The sequence below is a fragment of the Alligator sinensis genome, unplaced genomic scaffold, assembly GCF_000455745.1.
Source record: "Alligator sinensis unplaced genomic scaffold, ASM45574v1 scaffold874_1, whole genome shotgun sequence".
In the NCBI taxonomy this organism is placed as follows: Eukaryota; Metazoa; Chordata; order Crocodylia; family Alligatoridae; genus Alligator; species Alligator sinensis.
Window position 1 is genome coordinate 1,525,023 of NW_005842302.1, and position 22,599 is coordinate 1,547,621.

At 44.1% G+C, this 22,599-nt stretch overlaps 1 protein-coding gene across 3 annotated transcripts; it reads left to right on the forward strand.

Annotated features, from left to right (window-relative positions):
- The first annotated feature begins 6 nt into the window (after window positions 1–6).
- KIAA1024 (KIAA1024 ortholog) lies at window positions 7–21,583 on the forward strand. Of its 3 annotated transcripts, none has more exons than XM_006028287.3 (4): window positions 7–622; window positions 5,967–8,318; window positions 9,929–10,183; window positions 17,756–21,583. In XM_006028287.3, the coding sequence occupies exons 2-4, from the start codon at window positions 6,012–6,014 to the stop codon at window positions 17,951–17,953; spliced, it is 2,760 nt and encodes a 919-aa protein (XP_006028349.2). In that variant the 5' UTR covers window positions 7–622; window positions 5,967–6,011; the 3' UTR covers window positions 17,954–21,583. The 3 variants fall into 3 exon arrangements, 2 of the variants coding, with proteins under 2 accessions (XP_006028349.2, XP_025065469.1); XM_025209684.1 differs by having other exon boundaries at window positions 7–617; XR_003095149.1 differs by lacking the exons at window positions 5,967–8,318; window positions 9,929–10,183; window positions 17,756–21,583 and adding an exon at window positions 2,257–2,774.
- The last annotated feature ends 1,016 nt before the right edge of the window (window positions 21,584–22,599 follow it).

Sequence of the window (22,599 nt, forward strand, 5' to 3'; positions counted from 1 at the left end):
AGCCGGAGTACGGGGCGGGCCGTGCGGGAGCCCGCACCCCGGGGTGATGCAGTCATAAATCCAGCCCGGCGCCCAGCAGGACGCACCAGCAGCCCTGTGCCCGGGGGAAAGGGCTCCCTGGCCTCCTGGCCGGGCTGGGTTGTGGGCGGCGAGGGGGGTCCTGAGGAAGGGTTTGGGGAACCGCAGGGCTCGGAGCGAGGAGCAGCCCAGCCCGCGTGCTGGTCTGTACAGGGCTGGCTAGTGCTGTCTGCGCTGGACTGCCAGCGCTGAGGAATAAAGCTCCTCCGAGCGCCCCGGTTTGTTCGCTCCCAAACTGCCCTGCCTTCCCCCCCCTCTGTCTCCCCAACTTGAGAAGTGAATAAAAACCGCCTCGGCCATCGGAGGATTTCGGACCTGCCCCGGGGGGGCAGAAGTGGATGTCGCCGGGAGCGCGAGCGAGGTGTCGCAGGCTGGCGGGGAGCAGGGCTCTTCGCGGAGGGAAGAGGCTGTGATTCTAGCCTGGCTCGGGTGCCCAAAGCGCACTTCTTACAGCTTTCTTCGTAATGAGCAGCAGAGGCAGAGAGAAAGAAGAGCGAGGGGAGAAGGCAGTGCTTTCTCCAGCGTCAGATCTGAAAGCGGTGAGGTAGGAACCACAGGAACTGCCTGAAAGACTTGTGTCCCTGAGCCTTCTTAATGCTGTCACAGAGGAATGGGCCTCTGAGCACAGGGCAAAGAGAAAAAAAAGACTTTTTCCATTTATTATATATGTGTGTGGGGGGTGAGGGTTGTACGGATTATTTTATTGCACCTGGCACCAGTCAGATGGACCAAATGATTTATGAGCTCATATGTATTGGAAAATGCCTTATTAAAGGTTCACGCTAATGTTTTTCAGCATTGAAGTAACTAGTTCTTTGTGTGTGGGTTTAGAGCTGGCTCTACCGTCTCTCACCTCTGCAGCAGTAATACGAGGTGGCCCATTAGTCCCTGGGAACGGGGAAAAAGCAAAGAGCACTGTTTCCTTCTCAGCAGATCAAAGGGAGAGGGAAAGGATGACAACAGCAACGGCATCTGTGTCTTACTGGTCGCTGCACCTGCTGTGGCTCTTAGGAAGTAGGCAGAGCAAATGTCAGAAAGGCAAATAATAAGGAAGAAAGCCAAGCAGGGACAAGCTGGGGCGAGCTGGCTTGTCTATTAGTGACAAGAATTCAAGCTCAGCCAAGGAATCCTCCTAGCTGGTGATTGTCCAGGAAAGCACAGTGCTAGGACTTGGGGTTAAGTCACATGTAAGTCATCTGCCGTGGCTGAATATTCACACACTGAAGGTGGGTGTTTTAGGTACAACTGAGGGCAGGGACAGTGCTAAGTGTTGACACATGTGAGTACCACTGGATGCAGTGGCAATAGCGGGGCAGCTGCGGTGAAGCAATTTGCCCTTGGTTGTGAATTCCCAGTCAAGGGAACTGGTCCTAAGAGTAACTTAGTAAAAATTGATGCTGCTTTGGAAGAGCGAGAGTAAAAGAAATTCTGGCTCCTCTAAGGGGAAGAAAGATCAATGAAAAAGCAGTATACACAGATTTCCCTGTAGGGGAGGAAGTCAAAGGAGAGAAATTTCATGGAGGATTTAAGTCCTAATACAACTAGAAAACAGAAAGAACAAAATATTCCTATTGCACAGCATAGTGACTTCCAACCTTTTTTCGTTTGTGGACCCCTAAAAAAAATGAATGGAAGCGTGGATCTTGTGAATTGTAAGTGTGGGTATTCATTTATTTTTGTTTGATCATAGTCCTGTTTTGCAGACCCCTTAAACATAGTCTGTGGACCCCCAGGGGTCTGCAGACGCAAGTTGAAAAACACTGATAGAACATAATCCTAGGCATGAAAGATGGAGCGTTATTATTGCTTCTCATCTGTTCCTTCAACAGCTCGAAATAGAGGGGTTAATTTTTAACCAGGGTAACATGAAAGCACTATTCATTGTTCCTTGTGAAGGGCAGGTAGGGATTGATCTGTGGTATACTTGGAGCTCCTCTGAATGCGTGAGACTCAGACCCCATTGACTAGTTGGGTATCTACTGTGCAATGTAATTATGCTATTAGAGCTGAGAAAATGGTATCTTGAAGGGAGATATCTGAGAGTCAAAGTGACCTGCCCAGTGTTAACATAGAAATCATTGAAGATGAAATGTTAAATAACTCATCTGGGCAGAAACCATATGCTAGAACACAAGTTATACCCTCTCTGACCTACTGTTCTCTCTTGTTTCACCCTAGAGTTTCAACTGACTTGTGACCACTGGGCATTCATTTAAAGTGTCTTCTCTTTCATTTTGGATCTTTTCCATTGCTGCATTTACATACCTTACACTGGAGGCTCGCAAATGGGTCTGTAGATGCCTGGGTGGACCAGACATTGCCCTGGGTCACAATCATCCTTCGAGTATTTCAGTTATAAGTTTGAGGAGGATGTACGGTGATCCATGAGAGAGTCTGAGGGTTGGCCATGGGCATTTGGTCAAAAAAAAAGGATGGGAACTGCTGTGGTGGAACAGAATTCTGCACATCCTGCCTGGAGATGGAGTGAATGTGCAGGCATTCATGTAACTGCTGAGACAGGATGTGGACGAGCACTTCACCACTTGGACGTGATACTTCATTGGGTGCCTTTCGAACCAGCACCTGTCTCTGCTACAGGCACTTACTTTGCAATGTGTGTCTTCTCCTGACAATGGCCATACATTAGCTAAGGTGCTGTTATCAAAGGTGAACACTTAATAAATTGGCAGCTTGTACCTGAGTGCTTTTGCCTGCTTTTATTACCCCGACAATGAAAGCAGTCTTTCAAGACCTATATAGGATATCAGATAGAGCCTGACTCTCTGGCTTGTTTTTCACATTCTCAAAGTCTGCTTGGTTCATGATCTTCCTAGCAAGGGTGGCTGTGTAGGTGATATTCTTCTGATCCAAGCTAACCAAATTTGTGCCTGCCTTTGTACCTCAGCTGAAACCTGTACAATATGGGGGTGGAGGGGATGATGATTGAAAAAAAAATTATCCAAATTAAAACCAAAACAGTCTTGGTACGGCATTGTTTATACACACCAGCAGGTCATTTATACAGTTCCCAGGGCACCTAGAATAGGCAAAGAAGAAAGTGTTCTTACTTCAAAACAGTACAATGTTATCAAAGCTGAAGCCAATTTGCTTTCTTATGCCTAAGTGTAAAAAGTGAGGTTGGGTTCTAAGTCCCTGCCCATCCATCTAAATGTAAATGATGTGGTATGTGGAGATACTGAATACCCAGGCCTCCCCTTGAAATCAGTGGAAGTGCAGGTGCATAACGGTTGGATGGAGAAGTTTAGGTATAGGTCCCCAAATGAAAAACCTTTGCCTTGGCCATCTGTATGGAGGAAGCCAGTACCTTGGTAGGACTGGGCTATTAGTGGCACATGAGATGCAAAATATAGATAATCCATATCCAGAATATCTGAGTCGACAAAAGACAAACTACACAGGATGTATTGGAAACGCTGGAGGAGTGAATGGCTAGGAATTTTTAAGGAATATTTTATTCAAAATATTTAAGGAATTATTCAAAACTTGTGCGCCCTGGGGAAGAAACAAGCCTTTAGTAGGTTTTGAATGAAGAGAAAGTAGTAGGTTGGCAGACCAGTGCAGGCGGGGCATTCTGGGAATTTGGAGGTGAAAAATGCACATCCACATGGAGTTTTGTGTGAGCCTGCAAAGCTTTTGTCTTTTTTTGTTACTTGACACGTAGATAGTGAAATGACAAGATTAAAAAATTGCCAGAGCCAGTAGATTTGCAGCATGGCAGGCTTTGACTCTCAACACCAGTCCCTCATGATTTCCCGGAGAAGCAGTTTTCAAGCGGGGATTACTTTTCCCCCTTTCCCTAAAATTGATACATTTAAAGTCAACCCAGAAAGTTCATTGTGTGTTAGACCCAGGACTACACAGATGCCACACTTCCAGTAGTGACATGCAGCAGCAGGCAAAGGAGCACTGGTAAAGAGGCTGTGCCACAGAACATGTGGTGATGGAGAAGAGAAAAGGGATGCAACTGTCCTTCTCCAGCAGCTGAGCACTAAGCAGTGCACAATTTCAATTTTTCCTTTCCTCTTACCCAGCTGGAAAGGTTTGCAGTGCACGTTGTGGGAGATCTTTAAAACAAATCCTCAAACCCTGACAGATCCCCGGGTCTGTTGGTTTCTGGAAGTAACCAGGGTTTGCATTTATGATGGTTGCTGGCAGATACTGCCACTGTCCAACTTGTCATGGCCAGAAGGAAGATGCTTATTACTTTTAAGCAACTAAGTTTGTCTGGAGACTTGACTTGCATTCTTAAAGCCAACCCAGTGACTTTCCCTCTGGAAGATGCTGCTGCAACATTAAACTACTGATGCTGACATACATAGGCCTCTGACATTGATAGTAATCACTACTGTGTAATATCAGCTCAGGATGAAAGGCTGTAACACAGCCAAAAGGAATCCCATGTTCCTACAACAGAGCTCGAATCCTGACATTTCTGACTGGGAGATGGCTTTCTTATAATTCATTAAAAAGCTGTATCAGAGGCCTTGACTTAGCTTTGATGCTTTCCCATTTGGGTAGGTGCACTATGGGTTGTGCAGAGTATGGAGCCAAGGTAGTGAAGTGAGAGAAAGGATAGGTGCTACTATCCTTTGGGGCAGGAATAAGTTTTTTTGTCACTTTTGTCAATTGGAATAATGAACTTGCACATGCAAATTGCCATGCTATATCAGTCCATCTAGCCTAGCATCTGGTTACTGACACTTGCCATCACCAGCTATTCAGAGGGACATGCAAGAGACTGGGCAATAAGCTGATGTGGGATAATACACTCTACGAAAGTCTCATTCAAAACCCTTATAGGTAGAGATTGGTTTAAACCCTGAAACTGGGAGGTTTTCTGTCCTTTCTAATCAGTTTATTAGCATTTGCTATGAGAGCGGTGGCTGTTCTGGTTGTCCATAAGAACTCCCAGTCCATCTTTGCTCTCCAGTCTGCCCTGCCATTCGTAGACAGTGAATGCAACTTCATTCCTCTGGTTTCTCTGGTAGTGTTTCACTGCAGAGGATGTTCTCTGTCCTTGACATATCCCACTTGTCAAATCTAAGCTGACTGGCAGCCAGCCCTCTAGCATTTCCTGAATGAGTTTCGAGATCTAGTCGGAATTTTTTAACCATTTATAACCTTTTCTATTTTATTCCTGGTGCAAGGCTGTCCTGTTTACAAATGTGACAGGTTATCTTCCGTTCATGTCCCTCATATCCTTGAATCACTAATTTGGCAAAATGCATTTCTATAAAGCACCATAGGAGCTGACAAGCTACTTCAGAAGAGAAGAATTGCTCCGTAATTTAGTGCTGGTAATTATTTGCTCAGCTGACTCCTGCCACTCAAAATTGTATTACCTGAGTCTTCCTGAGAGTCATTGGCAAATCAGGTGAGAAAACACCTGTGTTTCACACCGATTTTTAGCATAAAAGGGGCAGACTGGAATTATTGCCAAATGATTGGACACATCAACTTTTCAGCAACTTCCTACAGGTTCATAAAACATTTTTTGAAAGCCCATCGGGGAGTGTGCTATGATTTCCTAACAGCAAGTTTCTCTTTCCCAGGTAGCTTGTGTTACTACTTCTGGAGTAGTGTGTGCAACTTTTTCTCATGTTGGTGGCAACTCGCCTTCAGAAGTACCATGGATTCCTTGACATCCATGGGACTCCTTCAATGAAATCCTGGCTCATTTAAGTCCCATTGATGAGACTTAACAAGGCCAGAGTTTCACCCTTTGTGTTTGTAAATATAAGGATGATTACGCAACTGAACCATAAACTGGGGCTTGCTAGTCCGACTGGTTGCATGATTGAATGGATGTCCTGGATTCAATCTGCAGGTGACTTACTCTCTCTTCTGTTTACTGTTGTGTGTTGCAGTTGAACTGGAATACGGTTTTCAGGCTAAACGACAAAAGTTAGTGCATGTCAGCCATGGAGACCAACCAGGAATCCTCTATCTTCTTGGTGAAGATACTGGAAGAACTGGACACCAAACAAAATACTGTTTCCTATCAGGATCTTTGCAAGTCACTGTGTGCGAGGTTTGATTTATCTCAGTTGGCCAAGCTCAGAAGCGTACTGTTTTACACTGCTTGCCTGGATCCTAATTTCCCAGCTACTCTGTTCAAAGACAAAATGAGATGCACTGTAAACAATCAGCAATCAAAGAAAATCATGGTTGCGGCAGATATAGTAACAATATTCAACCTCATACAAATGAATGGGGGAGTGGCCAAGGAAAAGCTGCCTGTTGCAAGACAGAAAGTGAGAAAGAAAGAATCATTTGAGTCTTGCAGATCAGACACGGAAATATGCAATATGGTGGATTGCATGCCTAACTGCGAGGTGAACGACCGAGAGTTCAACATGGGCTTTGCAGGGAGGAGGTCTTCAAAATGCAGGAAGGTGGATTGCAAAGACTGTCAACAGTTCATCCCTTCATCAGAACCTAACTTTTTACTTGGCGTGAACAAGGAAATGAAAGGTCGAGCAGCCTCACTGGATAGGCTGCAAGCACTAGCGTCTTACTCCATCGCCAACTCCCCGCCCTGTGAAATGCAGAGCACGTACTTTCCAATGAACATTGAGAACGAGTCGATCTCTGACCAGGACTCCTTGCCGATCAATGCAGGCATAAAAGAGACTTTCATATCGAATGATGAACCATTTGTGATGCAGTCATGTGTACAGAAAAGAAACATATTCAAAGAAGACTTTCATAATCTGATAACGATATCTCCCAGTTTAATACCACCCAGTAAAAAGCCAGAAGATGGACATGGAGAGCCTCAGAACAGGAAAGAAACCTGCAAACAGGCTTTCTTCAACCACAGTTTTGAAATGCCATACAGCAGCCAGTACTTGAATCCAGTTTATTCTCCAATACCAGACAAAAGACGAGTAAAGCATGAAAGCTTAGACGATCTCCAGGCATCTACCTATTTTGGCCCAACTACCGTGCTTGGGCCTCCAGACACAAAAAAATGGACTGGAAAGCAGAACAAACAAACTGCTTGGCCAGCAAAAAGCTGGAGCTTAAACACTGAAGAGGTGCCCGATTTTGAAAGATCTTTTTTCAATAGGAAGCAGACAGAAGAGAAGGTGCGATATCAGAGTTCAAACAGCCAGTCTCCAAACTTTCCCACAGCAGACAGGCACCAGACCTACCTAAATTCCAAAGACCAGTCACCGATGATGCAGTCTGCCTATGCCATGAAATCCAACGGACACAAACCCAAGGAAATCCCCTCCATTCTTGATGTGGAAAAGCACGAGCCGGTCAAAAAGTTTAAGGATAAGAGCATTAACTGTACTTCTGTTCAGCTGTTAAGCATCGACAAAACCACCAGTGTTGGGACGCAAACAGAGCAGCAAGTGTTGGAACACAAAAAATGCAAGGATTTGTGCGCTCTGAGCCAAACCAAATACGTAGAGAGGCACTCTTTAAAGCAATCGGATGACGACTCTGAGATTGTAAGTGATGACATCAGTGACATTTTTAGGTTTTTGGATGATATGAGTATCTGTGGATCTACTGGAGTTATGCAGTCATCCTGCTATAACAGCACTGGATCACTGTCTCAGGTACATAAATCTGACTGTGAAAGCTCTCCGGAGCACAATTTAAATAAAATCACCGGTGGGAATTCCAGTAACAAGCTGGATAAAGTTGTCCGATCGGATATCAACAGCACAGATGATGAACTTAAAACCAGTGTCTGCAAGTTAGTGCTGAGGATTGGGGAAATAGAAAAGAAGCTAGAATCGTTGTCGGGTGTCAGGGAAGAAATCTCCCAAGTCCTGGGAAAACTGAACAAGCTGGATCAAAAAATTCAGCAGCCGGAGAAAGTCAGTGTACAAATAGACCTCAATTCCTTGACAAGCGAGGCACAGTCAGATGAGAGCACCTCTCCTCAGATATTTCAATGTCATAATGCTTCTCATGGGGCCAAGCTGGAGAACAACCCAGAATGGTGCTGTTCGGATGCCAGTGGGAGTAACAGTGAAAGTCTTCGGGTAAAAGCCTTAAAAAAAAGTTTGTTTACAAGGCGGTCCTCAAGGTCCCTGACTGAGGAGAACAGCGCTACCGAATCCAAAATAGCAAGCATTTCAAACTCTCCTCGTGACTGGAGAGCTGTCACTTATTCCAATCAGGTTGGCATCACAGAAGAGGAGATGAAAGAACGAGGTGGAGGAGACAATAAGGACTGGCACCGGAAATCCAAAGAGGTAATTTCAATTTAAACTTGCGTAATAAGCACTTAAAAAAAAAAAAGCCAACCTAAACATGAATGTCTTCTGTGATCCTTCCAAGCTTCCAGGCATGACAATGCCCTGCCTATTGTATTATGCTGGTCTTTTGAATTATCATAATTGAGTGGTTCTGTACCTGTACATCCTTCCTCGGTAGCTGCGCCATCCAAAATGGTCAAGCTGGTCCTGAAAGCAGTAGACTCTTTAGAAAGGGAGCACCTTTGGGAGGGAATGTCATTCATGTGCTGGTCAATGGCAGCAGAACACTAGGGAGGCTAATTAAATTAGTGAAGAGCATATGAAGGGAATCATTTATAATCTGAAATACTCCAATGTCCATTTTTAAAGTGACATATTAAGAATGCAGTTTGGCATCTTTTATCTGGAAACTCTGTGTCTAGTTAAAAGATAACAAAAAAGAATGCGTGACTGTGAATTTCCCAAAGAGAAAAGCCCCTCGTGTACACTGGGACACAAGCAATAGCTACGCCTTCTTTTTCCTGAGACTTAAATGGCCATTGCTTTGTCTTGTAACAAGTAAGTTAAGCTCCTCATTGCTCAGATTACAACATAGTTGTGTCCTCCTTTTGGTGACACAACTTTAAGCTCCTTCCTCCCTACTGCTAACAGGGGCCATGTTTGTAATTGAATGGAGTCTGAAATTGTATCGCCAGCTCAGCTGCCATTTGGCTGGACCACTATTACTGGTCAGTTTGCATTGTGGGCTTCTTTGGGTACAGTGGGCGATGCATAGGCTTTTTGGCTTAATAAGACTGCTGAGTCCTGCTAAATTTTTTCTGAAGTCGGGTATATGGCATAGTGTGTGTAACAGGATTAGAGGAAATTGGTGCAAAAGACCTGCTGGGGCTGGTTGGGGAAGGGTGGGTTAGAGGTTTGGGGGAGGAATGTATACCCTGAGGGAAAAGAAACCATGGAAGGTTGCGAAATGTGATGGAGGGAGGGGCCCCCAGTAATATCAAACATCCAAATTGTATAGGCTTATCCCAACTAGAATGAACCTCTGCATCATTAACAGTTCCCTCATCACTAATCAAAATGGGACCAAAGGAGCATCACTCCCACTGGAATGGCAGTATGGCATTTGGGTAATACTGCTGTGGTTGCCCCTAATTCGAACCCACCCCAGTTCTGGAAGCAGACTTCTTGCAGTATGGGCAAGTCTGAAAACTGCTTTATTTGTGGCTGCCTAAAGTTTCTAAGCTACCTTGTCTCTTCCCTGCATCTGAAGGCATCCTGGAGGGACTTATTTAACCTCTAAACAGTGCAAGGGCCAGTTTTCTTCAGCTGTTGCCTTTATAACATTGTGCCTGTTAACGTGGAGTTGCTGCGAGGCTGGTGTCTGGCAAATGACGCTTACACCTGTTTGTGAGGGTCAGGGTGGAGACAAAGGCCAGCTGAAAGCCTGGCTCTGACTTGCTGTTTTGTTATCATGTCTTAGGCAGTCTCCTGCCGCAGGTGTAAAGAGAACCTCTCTGCTCCCTCATGCTTTGTGCCCTCATAGTCCTCTCTTTTTTTTTTTTCTCCCTCTCTCCGTCTCTTGGAAATTCTTTTGACCCTGGTTGCAGGCAGACAGGCAGTATGAAATCCCACAGCCGCATAGAGGCTCTAAACAACCAAAAGATGCTTTCTTGATTGAACAAGTCTTTAGTCCTCACCCATACCCCGCATCACTCAAGTCCCACATGAAAAGCAACCCACTGTACACAGACATGAGGTTGACAGAACTGGCCGAAGTGAAACGTGCCCAGCCATCATGGACCATAGAAGAATACACAAGGAACTCGGGTGATAAAGGGAAACTTGCCGCTTTGGATCTACAGGTGAGCTCTGTTTGTTTCATTTTGGTGGCGAGGCGTAAAGGTTCTTACCAGGATATTTAGCAGGAAATTTGGCTCAGGAGGTAGGGAATGGGGTCCTGAGGCCTTCATCTTGCTGATTCAGATCCACCCCAGGTCCAAGGTGAAGAACAACTCTGATCGTGGTTTTCTGGTTATTAATAATGTGGGTGCTCTCAATTCATTTAGGAAAACCACCCCCGCAGTTTGCTTATTGGCAGTTGTCTCAAAAGAGGAACGAGGAATGCATAAGCAGAGGGACGGATGTGTGTTGGGGGAGGTGTCATAGGGCAGAGAATGTGAACCCCTGGTACTTCTGTTGTATTCTTCCAAAGCAAAGAGATCTTGAACATCCAGGCCAGTCTTTGTCACAGGCACCAAAATCACTCAAATCTATACAGGACTGAAAACGACGATTCCTTCACTGAGCATTGCTGCTGCTGCTGCTGCTTCTGCAGTGATTATGAAAGCTCCTGACACATGAAGACCTGCTTCTAAATTCTTGTTAGGAAGTTACCAGCAGGACTGACTTACATGCAAGAAACAGAGCCGAGAAAATTGCTAAAAGACAGGGGTCCACCTGCCAAATGCTGGAATGTTCGAAGTCCAAGCTGTGCCAATCCCAAATTTGGCAATAGGTCTCTACTGGTTTAACAGGGCAAACAGTCACATAACTGAGTATATGCACATTTAAGGATGTTCTAAATCCGGATCCATATTTTAATCCCTTGTCTCCTTAAACATGGGATAGAATGGCTCTTTGCTGAGAAAATATTTGACCCTCTAATTTAAAAGAGGAATTTATACAGTGCCATAAAACCCATGTAAAGGTACATCAAGCACCGGCTATAACATCTGGTCATATAACACAACGAAATAAAATCTGTGCTCCTCTTCTGTGGTGAAGAGCCAAGTATATATTAGACCCAGTTAGGGCTTATTTATTGATATGGTACACTGCCTGGGGAAGGATACCCTGGGAATCATTTCCCGGACCTTACACAATAGGGCACAGAGGTTACAGAATCACAAAAATGTCTGCACCACTTCTGCTCTGCTCTTGTAGAGAGGCAGTCTTGAATTTTCCCCAGCTACCCAGGCCTGTTTGCACATGCCAGACCTGGGAACACAGCAGTGCAGCTGCTCCAGGGGTGTCCCTTGTAGCCATTTTCTACTTGCCTTGAAGCCAGTCATCGTGAGAGCAGCTGTGGGAGATAACCTCCAAGTCACTCCATTGCCCCATTTCCAGGTTTGGTGAAGAGGAGAGTTCATGGAGTACCATGTTCCAGCACAGAAGCCATCTCGGCATACCCCAAAAGGAACACGGTGCAGCCAGGCCACAGTAAGCTAGGATGTACATTTACTACATGCTAGCTACCTTGCACGAGCTCTCCACTTGGACATTCATAGAGTATTTCTAAGCTGCTCACTCCAGTGCAGTGTGGATTTGCAAGCGTTAGTTCTGGATCAGCTAACTCGGGTGTTGGAAGTAATCAAGATACCTTGAGAATCAAGGGAAATTAGTCAACACAGAGCCCCGTGCTGCTATGACTGAACTTATTCCAGTACCCTGGCTAGCTCATTTGGAACTAGCTTTGGGGTTTGTTTCCTTCACCAGGGCGCACAGTGTGCACATATGCTTTGAGTGCCCACATGGGGAATGACTGTGGAGGAACTAGTGCACAGTAGATTTGCACCCTCGTTTGTGGGGGCTAATTCCACCGTAGATGAGCCCTATTTCTCCACTGTGTTTATGCTGTGCTTAAATGCTGAGGCTAAGGACGGCCAGGGGGAGCTGGTTATACTTTCCTTGATCCTCAGTCGCTGCTGTGGAATTTCAGACAGAAGGGCACTTGCAGCGTGGCCACCACTGGGTTATGGTGGCATAACTGACTTTCTGCTAGAGCAGAAACAGGTGTAATGTAATCCCACTGCACTCCACTGCTATCCATGGGATTTGCTTGACAGGGCCTCTTCTCCTACTGGGCTTGGGGGTAGAAAGGAGCTGGAGGTAGAAGAAGGGAAAATTCCCTTATGAAAGAAGAGCTCTCCAAAGCTCTCTCTAGTCACTTTACAGTTGCTTTGCACCGTGTGAGCAGTGTGAAGTGGCCTTAACATACCAAAAATACCAATTGGCTTCTTCCTGTGGACATGAATTCCTTCTATTTCTGAGATGCCATTCATCAAATTGTAATATTTTGCATCTTTTCCTCCAAAGAACTGGCAGGTTGCTACATCTAGTCCTCAACACCCATGTCTAGACAGAATAATGAAGCAGACTTTAGAAAATAGACACATAGCAATGCCTGTTTTTTTCCTAATGATTAAGTTTATTAGAACTGAATGTAAATACATTATGCTTTAATGAACATTCTCATGTCTGGCGGTGAAATGGAAAAGTTGCTGATTAACACTAATGGGCCTTTTTACTAATGCATCTTCTTCCTGAGGTAGTTAAAAGGTCAACGCCAAGGATGATAGGTCCCAAATTACAGTTGTCTTGAAAGTACAGCATAGTCTTTTTTCCATTTAAAATAATTGGAATCTTTTTGAGGGGCAAGGATTTTTGTGGAAGATCTCTTTTATTGGACCAGCTGTGTAGTTTGGGGGAGCTCTAGACAAGCTTTTTGGGCACAAAGTGCCCTTCCCCAGGTCTGAGAGAGAGAACTTTCTTGGTGAAATCTCTCCCAGCTATGCCATTAGTTCAATAAAAGATAGCACCCCCAAAAATCCTTGCCTCTTACATATTTCCTGGACCACCATAGCTGCAATATCACTCTAGCACTGCCATTGGGAACCTTATAAATCTGTTGGCCCTCTTCCATTTCCACTATTCTTTAGGTGATCTATCTACAAAGCAATAGTTGGACACAGATGCATATGAGCCAACAGTGTGCTCTTCTTGCAAAAAAACTAACAGTATACTGGGTTGTATTAACAGGGCTGTTACTTGCAAATCGAGGAATGCAACTCTTCCACTCTGTTCAGCACTGGTGAGGCTTCACCTGGAGGCCTGTGTCCCGTTTTGGGCCCCACACTTCAAGAAGGATGTGGAGTTTTTGGACAGAGTCCAGCACAGAATGACAAAAATGATTAAGGAGGCAAGAGTTTTGAGGAAAGGCTGAAAGAAGTAGGGTTATTTAGTCTGGAAAAGAAAAGGCTGAGGGGAAGATTTGATAATTGTTTTCAAATACCTGAAAGGCAATAACATGGGGGATGCAAATAGGCTTTTCTGTGTGGCCAAAGGGGGCAACCCCAAACTCCAGCCTGACTTTCCTAACACCCCGTGTTTCCATATGATGTTGGGCATACACGAGTGTCTATTGTTATCTTTTCCTTTATAAGGAGTCAGTATACTTGCATATATGAGAGTCCTACTTTAAAAAAATAGGCTACCTTTATTTTGCAGTATCTGACCCATTCACAAGAATGAAAAACGCAATGCACGCTTACAGCAATACGAACTAGTTGATGGTCTGATTTTAAGCATAGTAGCATTGTTAGAAAGACCTCCATTACGTGATCATAAAACTGGAACTAAATTTTAATTGTTCATTTCTAGAGTGGCTTTAAAATCCCTGCTTCCAAAGACCAAGCTCATCTACATAAAGTAAATGTTGTTGTCTCCAGAATCATGTTGTCCCTGAGTAGCCGCAATACCTGAATTAGCCAATTAAGGGCTTATCTAAGTTGCACTGAAGTCAGTCAGAGTCTTTCTATTGAGCTCAATGGGTTTCGAATCAGGTACATATTAAATACAAAGACTAATATTGTCTTAATGTTATAGCAGTGCCACAGTGGACTATAATAATATCGGTCTCCAAAAATGCTTATCCTGAAATGGTTTTTAGTTTTGTTTTGAACAAAAATGGCCTTTTTCACAACCTATTGAATTTTTTTTTATTGATTTTTTTTATATATATTTTAATATTTTGTTTTTTCCACTTTTGCTCTCTTTCCTTTTATTTCTCTCCACTGCTGAGTGAAATAGAATTTTTCTTCTTGCTACTCTAACTTCTTGAAATTTCCTCCACCTTGAAAAAGTTACAAGTTGGTCAAAAGAAAAAAAAAGTAAAAATAGGAAAGGAAAAACAAGCCAAAACTGAACCAAACTCGGGCATAATTCATTTTATTTCACTCTATAACCAGAGAGAATGCAGAAAAGAAAAGAGGGAAATGTGCTACATTGTGGAATAAAAAATTAGAATTTTTCAAAAAGTCTGCAAAAAATGTAAAAGACCAAAAATGGTTGCATTTTGAATCCTGCAAAATCAAAACAACATGACAACTTGGAAATGTTTCACAACAATCTTTCTATTTTTTTTTTAACAACTCTCATTCTTTCACCTCTCCAGTTAGGCATACGACATTTAGACACGGAGAAGAAATTGAATGGCGAAGATTTGTACTAGTAGCATAGCGTCAGACATAATGGAAATCAAACCATTAAACCAGGGGTTGTCCACCTACAGCCTGTGGGCTGGATTCAGCCTCTGAAGAGATTGGATCTGGCCCAAAGTGGCACATAGCAGAGGGAGCTGGTGGTAGCATCTTTTCCACCCTGCTCCATGCATTTTTCTGTCTCCACAGCCCCCCAGTCCTTCCTGCTCTGTGCCTTATGCTCCCCCAACTGCAGGCTTCATTTACCCTGCTGCTGAATTCACTCCTTCCCATCACCGGTGGCCATGGGAACTGGTGGCACACGGAGGCAAGGGTAGGCAGGGAAGTGTGGGGTGCTGCTAAAGTGCTTGGCAGCCTGTGGCAGCCGGCTGTTTGTAAAAGGTTGCTCATCCCTGGATTAAACCATCTATGATTAGCACAGTGTATCCTGGCAGTGGAATGTGTACACTGTGGCCCATGGGCCAAGTAAGAGGAACAGAGCTGGTCTGGATTGGGCCCACAGATTGGCCCTGTGTAGTAGGGCCAGCATGTAGAGCCGGTCCATCATGGGCAATTTATGCAGCCTGTGCCCTGGACTGGTAACACGTGCTGTGTGCATGACACGTGTTGGCTCCAGTGCCACATGCTGCATGCATTACATGTTGGACTGCCCCTGCAGGGTGGCTTTGGCATGTGGAGCTGGTCTGTGGGCCCGATCTGAACCAGTTCCAGATCCAGTACATGGGGTTGGACCACCTGTGGGCCAGGTAATAGAGCTTTGAGGGCTGGATCTGGTTCACAGGCCATATCTTTGACACTCCTGTCTTAAGGATGAAAAGCTCCTGTGTGTGGTGGGGCACAGAGGCAACCATGCTTGTACTGATCTGACTGTGAAGAAAAGGGTGTGGTTCAGGGGGTACAACTGACATATGCTTGTGGCACAGTTCCCTTTCTTCCTCTACCACCAAGTATACACACTCTGCAAGTAAGCACTTTCTAGTTGCGCACCCTTGTTACTCTGGAACATGTACCTGGCTAGGAAATGGTAGTTGTGAGCATTAGGCTTGTGCGAAGCTTTGGGTGCTGATTCGATTTGGAGGAGATTCAGCCTGATTTGGCAGCCGAATCTCTAAATCTGAATCAAATCTGGAGACCAATTAAAAGGTCCGAATCAATTCGAAGCTCTCTGAATCGATTAGGAGAGCTTTGGCGATCTGGGCAGTCCCCGCTGGCTGCAGCAGGGAGCTGGACCTGGACTCCATGCTGGGAAGTAGGGGGTGAGGAGGGGGGAGGGGACCATGGGGGGACCCCTGCCAGGCCCCATCCCCTGCCTGCTCCCCCAGCCCCCCTGAGTGCCCCCTGACCTACACCTGCTCTCCCAGCCCCCCGCATGGCTGCCCTGCCTGCCCCAGCTCCCAGTTGTTTAAAAAAAAGCCCGGAGTCACCGGCTGCCGCCGGGGCGTGCCAGGGGCCTCCCTCCTGCCCCATGGCGGCCTCGCCTGCCCCAGCTCCTGGCCCTTCAAAAAACAAAACAAAACCCCGCACTTACCGGCTGCTGCAGTGGCCTCGGGGCATCTGGGGTCTCCTGGCAGAGCCCCCCACACAATGCAGGGCAGTGGTGGGAAGCGGGGATTGTCCCGCACTGGGCAGCAGCTGGTGAGTGCGGGCTTTTTTTTCCCAAAGAGCCGGGAGCTGGGAGAGCGGGCGGGGGATGAGGCTGATTCAGATATTCGGCTGCGGCTGAATCTCTGAATCAGGTTCAGCCAAATCAATTTGGGATGGTGATTCGAATCACCGAATCAAATCTCTGATCTGAATTGGCCAAATCCAAATTCGAAGTGAATACTAGCCGCTTCGCACAGGCCTAGTGAGCATCTGTCTTCTGTCTCGTGAGATGATAGAATTTCAGTGAGACATCAGTTTGCTGATAAAGCTAAAGTGACCTCTCCAGGGCACAGAAGCCTGGGCAGTGTATACAGAGATGCTGAGCTGCGCTCACATCAGTGTTCCCCTCTCAGCCTTGCTGGTTTAATCTAAAGCAAAGGCACAGATCTGTATGTTTGGAACCAGGTTGGCTGCAGGAGCTGCCAAAGCAAAGTTCATTTGTCTGTCTGTTGGGTGTGGGGGTAGACTTCAGACCCGCAAATTTTTGGTGTCATTTTCTCCACCAAGAGTAAGACTAGTGCCCCCTTCTAAGATGCTCTTCAGTGGTAGATGCTTTGGCTTCTCTAGTGTGCACTGCATGATCACAAGAAAACCCTCTGCTAGTAGCATCTGTGAACTGGAGGGTTAATGACAATGTGTTCAGTAAGTCAGCTCTGCTGTCAGTGTGGGGGAAAGGACCTCTAATTCACTCAAGGAAACTGGCCTGTGCCAATGCCTTGAGTTTTCCCAGATGCATGGTTGGAGTGGATTCTCAAAGTCTTCAGTCTAGTAGCTCATCCCTCCTTGAGAAGAGTGACCTTGGGATCTCTATGGTAATTTTTGTCTCTGTTTGGTACATGCTGTGAGTTCCTGTGCGTGACAGGATCACTTGGCTTTAAAGCACAAGAGAATCTGTGACATTTTAAGTTTCACATTTTGGTGGAGAAGTGGCTTTCTTTAATATGCAGGAAAGCCGCCTACTCTGCTTGAAACATTATGTCCAATGCAGTGTTCATCACTAGGCAGTAGCTACACAAGGAAGTATAAAAGGACGACGAGAAGACCTTCCTCCCTCCTTTTTATGCAGGACATAGCCATGAAATTAGGGTTTGCATTATCAAATGGAGTGTAGCAGAAAGCCACGTGAAGGAAATGCTTTTAATAATCTCCAAAACAGGAATACCTAGTGTACAAAGATATCTCCATTATTTAGTGGATTAAAGAGGGTTTATTTTCCCACAATGGAGGGATGACCAAGTTTCCAGGAAACCAATAATACACAAAAGACTTAGCAGCAGAATGATTCTGCCAAGGGGTGTTGTGTAATTACTTGACAGTATTTTGTCATTGGTTTCAGCAAGTTCATAAAATTGAGAGGGGGAAGGATTGTAACAAAAGAATGTGAGACGGAGGCATTAACCTGTTTTATCTCTACAGCAGACCCCAAACCAACTTTGGAAAGCTTGGGGCATGCCTGCGTTTTCTTGACAGATCCCAGAGAATTAATAACTTTTTTCCTTTTGATTTTTTTAGACTCAAGAATCTTTAAATCCAAACAACTTAGAATACTGGATGGAAGATATTTATACTCCAGGCTATGATTCCCTATTAAAACGCAAAGAAGCTGAGTTCAGAAGAGCAAAGGTCTGCAAGATAGCTGCCCTAATTGCAGCAGCAGCTTGTACCGTTATCCTGGTCATTGTAGTTCCCATTTGTACAATGAAATCATGAAACTGTGGACAGACACATGAATCACCAACTGTGTATATACAATTCCAGATATCTCACTATGTATTTTAAACACCTTGTGGCAAAATTGTAACAATTTGCTGGGAAAAGAATGTGCTGAGATATTCTGGTGATTAGGGTTGTAAATGACAAAAATACGTTTTTTTTAAATTATTCTTTTAAATAGCAAAACACCTAGCAGAGTTACGGTAACTCAGTTCAATTTTTATGCATTTTTAAAAGTGCAATATTTTTTTTTCCTAAAGAAACAATAAAATGGTTTACTAGATCAGCAACTGATGAGAATCTAGGTGAAAAAGCAAGGTTGCTTGAGCTGCATGCTATTTAGGGAGGATATGGGTAGGTGCAAGTTGCACTGTATAGAAGGGGATGTTCCTGTATGCATTTCATAAGGGAGCCTGAGGGGAAGATTAAAGCTCTTTACAATGTGAAAAACTATGAATGTTTTGTATTTGTTTTGCAGTATTTATGTGTTCTTTGATCACTGGCATGAAAGCAGACTGTGCAGGTGTGAAAGGAGTTCATTCTTAAGTTGAGATTTAATAAGGGCTCTTTGTTATCTGGTCTTGCCCCGAGTTCCATTTTATTATCACTAAGTACTTAGGTGAAGTGCCATGTGCTGCAGACCAAAAAGATTATATTTGAAAGCAATCAAAAGGGGTTTCAGTTGCTTACGTTAGAATAACATTTGCTAAGAGCTGGCAAACGCTCCGTGCCAAAAGCGTATTCTTTACCTCCTCAGACAGCGAAAACATTGTGAAGTCCCTTCTGCCAGCCAACTGAACTGGCAAACCCAAGTGAACACCCATTGCTCTGTTGTTTGGTTCTTGCAAATGTAATCTGAACAGTTATGATTTTGTCACAAGTCTTTGTGCCTTTTAGCATGTTGATGAATAGAACTGCTTAATTTTGATATTTCAAATCCATAACATAACTCATAACACAATGGATAATTTATGTAGCTTATTTTCAACAAGCCTTCTATACAGTTTTGAGTGCTTACCAAATAGCAGGTGTCGGTGGCTACTGAGCACTTATATTAAGGGCACAGTTTTTCAGCACAAGTGGAAACTTGTTATTAATGCAAGGCTTTCTGCAGCAGACTACTAGTGTTAATACACTTAAGGAGTAACATGATGACTGTACTGCACATCAAGCAGCCCACTTGGACATTAAGTCCTGTCAGAAGTGCTTTCACCTCAACCTGGCCTGTAAGTTGAGGGGAAAGTTAAATTCTGGCAGAAACAACCTCTTTACCATGCCTGAAGAAAGCAGGCACCGAGGCAATATTTCTCTGATGTCAAGTAGAGCTAAATGGTAGTTTCATTAGCTCTTTTCAGGAAATAATATGGCCTTGCTCTTCCCTTAATAAAAAAGAAACTTTTTGGAGAGAAGCTTGTTAAGTAGGATAATTTAATTTCTTTTCAGAGGCTGTTCTCAAGTGACCCTGCGATGGCGCTGCAAGTGGTGCTGGGGATGGCAGGGGAGGGGTATAAGGCAAGTGTGCTGTGCTCGCACCTTTCCCCCTTGGTAAATGAAATAAGGGAGGAAATGGGGTGGGGGAGAAGGAGCGTGTGCTACTATTTTATATTTGCACAGTTCCTTCTCTGGCTGCAGCTTTTTCTGCATTGTCCACACACTGCTTTAGGTACAGGTCAGGGACATCAACCGATAGGAGACATCATCTACCACTGATCTTTCAGGGAAAACCAAGATCAAGAACAATACTTTTCCCCACTCCAGTTCATTGCATGTGTCAGAAGTCACGCCTGTGGATATCATGTGGAAAGGAAGCCCTTCACAACCCTGACTCTTACAGGAAGCTGGATCCTGATCCAAAATCTGTCACTTGGGCCTGTTTTGAATATTAAGCTTTCTTCTTGCTCCGAGATGCCATGTAAGGGAGACAAAGTGGTAACAGAGGGCTGCATTTTTTTCAACCGGTGGACTAGGGACTTTTGAGATGTATATGTGGAAATCTCTGCCTGATCCCAGGTGATATCAGAAACCTTTTGGCTTTCACTGGACATAGCTCTAATTTTTCTGATACCAAGCAGTAGACACTTTGTGACAGCACAATGGCCTTGTTTCACTGCATGAAGAAGTGTCTAGCCTCATGGCAAAATTTCCATTGTTTGCAATGGGTCCAGAATCAGGCACATGGTGAACGTATGTGTATCCTGGGGGATATGCAGCCTTCTATAAAAGGACTTATTCTGTCAAGAGCATCTGACCCTTTTCCATCAAGACTCGGATGCATCTGTTGAAATCACTGCTGCCTTTTTGGTCACATACTTCTTTGTTTAGAACCTCTTTTAAATACACACGTGGATATCTGACAAACAAGAAATGTTCTTGATCAGAGGCAGGGTTTTTGCTGCTGTTGCACTGGTGTGAAAAAAGGAATGAGGAAGAGTTGTGGGAACCCCTTTGACTCCTTCATGCTGATGCAGAGGCTGCCTGAATCATGATGTAAGTGCAAGAGCGAAATGAGTCCTAATAGGCAGTGCTAGCCCCATGGGATGGTGTGTGATGGAGCGGATCATGGCTCCACCCTACTGATCTTGGGCTGGCACAGGGGGAGCACATTTGCCCCCTATTTGAATATGCACTCAGGACCTGAATCAGCAGAGGGTTTAGGAACATCACGCACTTGGGCAATGTGATTGGTCTTCCTGGCCTCAGTCACATGCTTACACTGAGGCTAGTGTTAACCAGGCATTGCTGAATTGGGGCCTCAAGTCCCAGGGCCAGCAGGCCTGTTCTGACACTGCTGTGAATCAGGGAGTGACTCCTGGGGTTGTGTGGGAGCAGACTGGTTCTCCTTGCCTTTGGTAATCCTTGCCACTACGATGCCCTCCATCCCCATTTTTTCTAGGCCAGCTATTAGAGCTAGGAAGCCCATAGCTTCATTTAAAAAAATTTCAAAGCATGTCCTTGGCATTTGCTAGCCGTGTTTTAAATCTGGCTAAAAGCTGTTGTCCTAAAATAGCTAACATCATGCAATTGAGCCCTGGCAGGTTTGACCTGGCCTGTGACTCTGAATACAGCAATTCCTGGAAGGCAGATCCCTACAGTTTTACATAGAGTATATACACTAGGTGAAATTTTGACAATACTAACTTGCAAGAATATCGTGGTCAATCTTGTGAACCAGTTACCAAACTAGTATATACTGTATACTATATGATAGACTTTTGTATAAAAAAAATTAAAGCTATAGGTACATTGTAATCCTTGATGTGATTGAAAAAGTGTACTAGACAGTATTACTCAATTAAAATAATGATGAGCATATTGAACTGGTTTTCGTATTTATGCCTTATAAAGAAATTTGGTATATACATGATCAAATGGAACTGTAAGAAACAGAAAGGAAAATTACATTTTGGGGCAAATCCCACTCACCTTACTATGGCAGAAGATGCCTGCTGAAGCCAGCTGGATTACTCATGCGAGTAAGAAGAGCACCAGCTGCCCTGAGTGAGTTTTTAAGGATTTCATTTTTTTTTTTTTTTTTTAATGGGGCATTTGGTTAATGTAACATGTAACAATTATTTTCTTTTATAAAGCTATTGTACAACATTGCCTTTTGTTTCATTTCAGTAATATAACGCCAAATAAACTTGAACATTACAAGTGTCTCAAGTTTTAATGGAATATGTTAATAACAAGTTATTGCTCCATACTTTCTCCTTTTCTCCAGGAACATCAAGATACTTCTGTGGTGTGTATGTCTCTGTGTTAAATAACTACGCAGTCTATCTAGTTTTTGGCAGGATTTTTAATGGATTTCTCACATGTGAAATAAGATGGCTGAGGACAATGAAAAATGAATTTAAAAAAAACCCCTAATTGGAATTGAATTCCCTGGGTTTCTGGGAGATCAGATCCCTGATTCTAAGCATAATATTTAATTTTATAGATTATTTCATGAGCGAGTTATGCCAGATCATCAGCAATTTTAACAGTCATAATTAATATTTTGGTATCTCTTACCCATGTAGATTCATGTGGGGCATTGTCTGCTGGAATTATGCCCTATAGATAACCATCAATAAGTGCTCACATATCAGCAGGCAATCAATTGGCTTAGGATCTCTATGTGGATTTAATTGACTGCTTCTGACTAGATAATAAGACCTAGAAGTTTAAGATGACCTAGTTCTGCAGAGACAAAGAGCTGAACTACAGTGATAATCAGGATCAGAGATTATGGGGAGGAATTTAAAAGAAAACCCAATAAATGTGAAATTAAAACAAAAACACAAATTATTGGTCTCATATTCTTAATAGAAAAAGCCCCTTTTGAAGCCTTATTTCCAAATAACCTAGGCCTTATAACAGTCGGGTCTACAGAAAGATCCATTACAACTAAAAGGAAAAAGCATCATCTTGTAAACCCAGTGTTGGATGGAGATTTCTCTTCTATGGGCGTGTATTTATTTCTACCTTTACAGTGATTAAAAGGCCTAATCCTACAAATGCTGAGCACCTCCCCTTCCATGCAAGTCAGATAGAGGAGGCTGTATAGTACCATGCATGCGGTTCTTTTCATCTAGAAGGATCAGGCCCTAAATATGCCACTCCAGAGTAGCAGAAATGAATTGCATTATTCTGCAGCAAAT

What these genes read in the sequence shown, in the direction of transcription:
- KIAA1024 (XM_006028287.3), top strand. Translation starts at nt 6,012, where the DNA reads ATGTCAGCCATGGAGACCAACCAGGAATCCTCTATCTTCTTGGTGAAG. An exon ending in GGCACCGGAAATCCAAAGAG is followed by an intron (nt 8,319 to 9,928) that starts GTAATTTCAATT and finishes CCCTGGTTGCAG; the next exon opens with GCAGACAGGCAGTATGAAAT. An exon ending in TTGCCGCTTTGGATCTACAG is followed by an intron (nt 10,184 to 17,755) that starts GTGAGCTCTGTT and finishes TGATTTTTTTAG; the next exon opens with ACTCAAGAATCTTTAAATCC.